The sequence below is a fragment of the Austrofundulus limnaeus genome, unplaced genomic scaffold (assembly GCF_001266775.1).
Source record: "Austrofundulus limnaeus strain Quisiro unplaced genomic scaffold, Austrofundulus_limnaeus-1.0 Scaffold171, whole genome shotgun sequence".
NCBI classification, from domain to species: Eukaryota; Metazoa; Chordata; class Actinopteri; order Cyprinodontiformes; family Rivulidae; genus Austrofundulus; species Austrofundulus limnaeus.
This window is the reverse complement of record NW_013952573.1, coordinates 220140-222316: the sequence shown is the minus strand read 5'-3', so window position 1 is coordinate 222316 and position 2177 is coordinate 220140. Positions and strand designations below refer to the sequence as shown.

General features: G+C 40.6%; 1 protein-coding gene across 3 annotated transcripts in view; it reads left to right on the top strand.

Moving 5' to 3' along the window:
* Positions 1–2177, top strand: part of nalf1b (NALCN channel auxiliary factor 1b) — a 130791-nt gene that overhangs the window by 67966 nt on the left and 60648 nt on the right. Inside the window, exon 2 of one of the 3 annotated variants that reach the window (XM_014017509.1) lies at positions 580–932. The exons of the other annotated variants lie outside the window; for them this stretch is intronic. Coding sequence (XP_013872963.1) covers positions 580–894 — 315 coding nt within the window. The 3' untranslated portion in view covers positions 895–932. Of the gene's footprint in view, positions 1–579; positions 933–2177 lie in introns of those variants that run through there. 3 annotated transcript variants of the gene reach the window in all.

Sequence of the window (2177 nt, the reverse complement as noted above, 5' to 3'; positions counted from 1 at the left end):
AATGTATGTATCTATATGTATTAATGGATATATATGCATGTTCACAACCGCACACAAACAGGTGTTCTGATCCGGGGTGTTCTGACTGGTCACTGTATATGTACTGTATATATAAACCCTTTCGTGCAAAGAGGTCACTACAGTGTACAGCTGTTTAAAAGTTGCTGTTTTGATCTTTGCTGACCCAGTTTTATTGCTACTCACTACAGTTTCTCTCCACTTCCTGTTTGGTCAGACGCCAGTAGCAGCTTGACCATTCTAACAATGAACAGCTCTCACAGCTTCTGTTTACTCAGTCAGTATTTSAACAGGAAGACAATGTGGCCCTGCCTTCAGTCTGTGGGTTTGCTCCTTATTAGTGTACCCACATGTAATCCAGCTAGCAGTGATGGCTGAGAGGGGTTGGTTTATCTCTTACATGGAGGGAAAAGCTTTTGCAAGTGAAATGAGGTATCAGATTTGTTAGCATGCATGTGTCATTAAAAGAGGAAAACATTTCTTTCAGTTGTTCCCTTTTTGTACAGCTTGATGCAGCTGTGAAGTCATTTGAAAGATTTGACAATTGTTTTTTTTTCTCAGTCAACCTGGATTCAAACCTGCATYCTCACTGACTGTGAAGCAAGGGTAGCCCTAGGTGAAATGGAGTCTACATRRACGAAAGTTCAWCTCTGGAAGACTAATCAACCTCACCTGCTCCATCCAGCCGCCGCGTCACAAGCCCAGCTTCATCCAAAAAGCATCCTCTTCAATTGCTCTGTCTGCTTGCCAGCCGAACGTCAACGTTCCACCTCCCCTTTTCCTTCCTTCCTTCATCTTCTAGCTTCCAAGGACTTGACCACCACCACCAGTGTCGGGCCCCGGGGGAAGAAAAAAATTTCCTACCGCTTATATTAAGCAGCTCATCTGAACTTACAGCATCTCACAGCGCTCACATGCTCTGCCGGGGTCCGAGCACCAAACTACTGTATGTCATTCATGTCAATAAACCTGCAAGTCAGTCATGTCAATAAACTTCCTTATTTCAGTCTGTCTCCGTGTGAGTCTCTCCAGGTTATAAAAGTACATTTTAGAAATTACAGTTATGAGAAATGTTTGCAGGACAACTCAATCTCCAATCTCTTACATTAGGGCCAGGATATCTATGTATACTTGTGTAGATACGCACATGCATAATTGGATGTATATTTCCTGCAGGTGCTTTGCTTTTTAACCACAAACAACAGTTATGATAACTGAGCCTTTCCCATCTCATTGCTTATAATGAAAACAGCTTTTTTTTGCCATGACCAAGTTGTAAATGCAGCTGCTCGTCTCATTCATTCTTCTCCCTAATGCCGATTTTATTGCTACTTAAAAAGAAGGCATTTGCTATTGTTGTCAAATATTGCTGTACCTAGTGTCTCATAGCACTGACTCTAAAATAAATGCAWAGAGTTATGGTTTAAAAAGACAGATCAGGATCAGAGACCGTACTAGTTCTTTACTTGCTTTTCAGTGTAGGGTCACAGGGGAGCTGATGCTGATCACAAATGAGATAGAAGCTCTCACCCAAACCTTTTGCCAATTTAGAGTAAYTAATTAACCTATGCATGTTTTTGRACAGTGGGAGGAAACCCACATGTGTGCTGAGGCGATCTTGTAACATTCTTGTTGTAAAGTGACTGCTTTAACCRCTGCTCTGTCATGCAGCCATGAATCAGTTTCATACACCGAAGACAGAAACTATAGTCTGCACATGAAACATACTCCAASTGTGRCACATTGCACAACAMCTTTGCTTAAATCTTTGGCATTACTTGTTAAAGTCAACCTTATTTTTCTTTTTGCAAAATATCTCATGAGTAACTGAACAGATTTAAAGGAAACTTTCAGAACKTAATAAGTGTACATCTGCAATACTTTAAGTTTTGGAGTGAACCCAATTCAAAGTGGCCGCCACAACTAAACAATTTTAGCAACAGAAAAATGGCTATCACACTGGTTTGCTTTGATACAAGATGAGTCATTTAGAACCCATGCTCTAACACAGTGTTTCCCAAAGTTGGGGTCGGGACCCAAAGTTGGGTCCCAAAACATCGAGGTGGGGTCCTGAAAGAATTTTCTGAATTAATTACATTTTTGCCTTAGTTGTTACAAAGCAGTGAAGTTAGTATACTGTATTTAAAATGGATAAATGT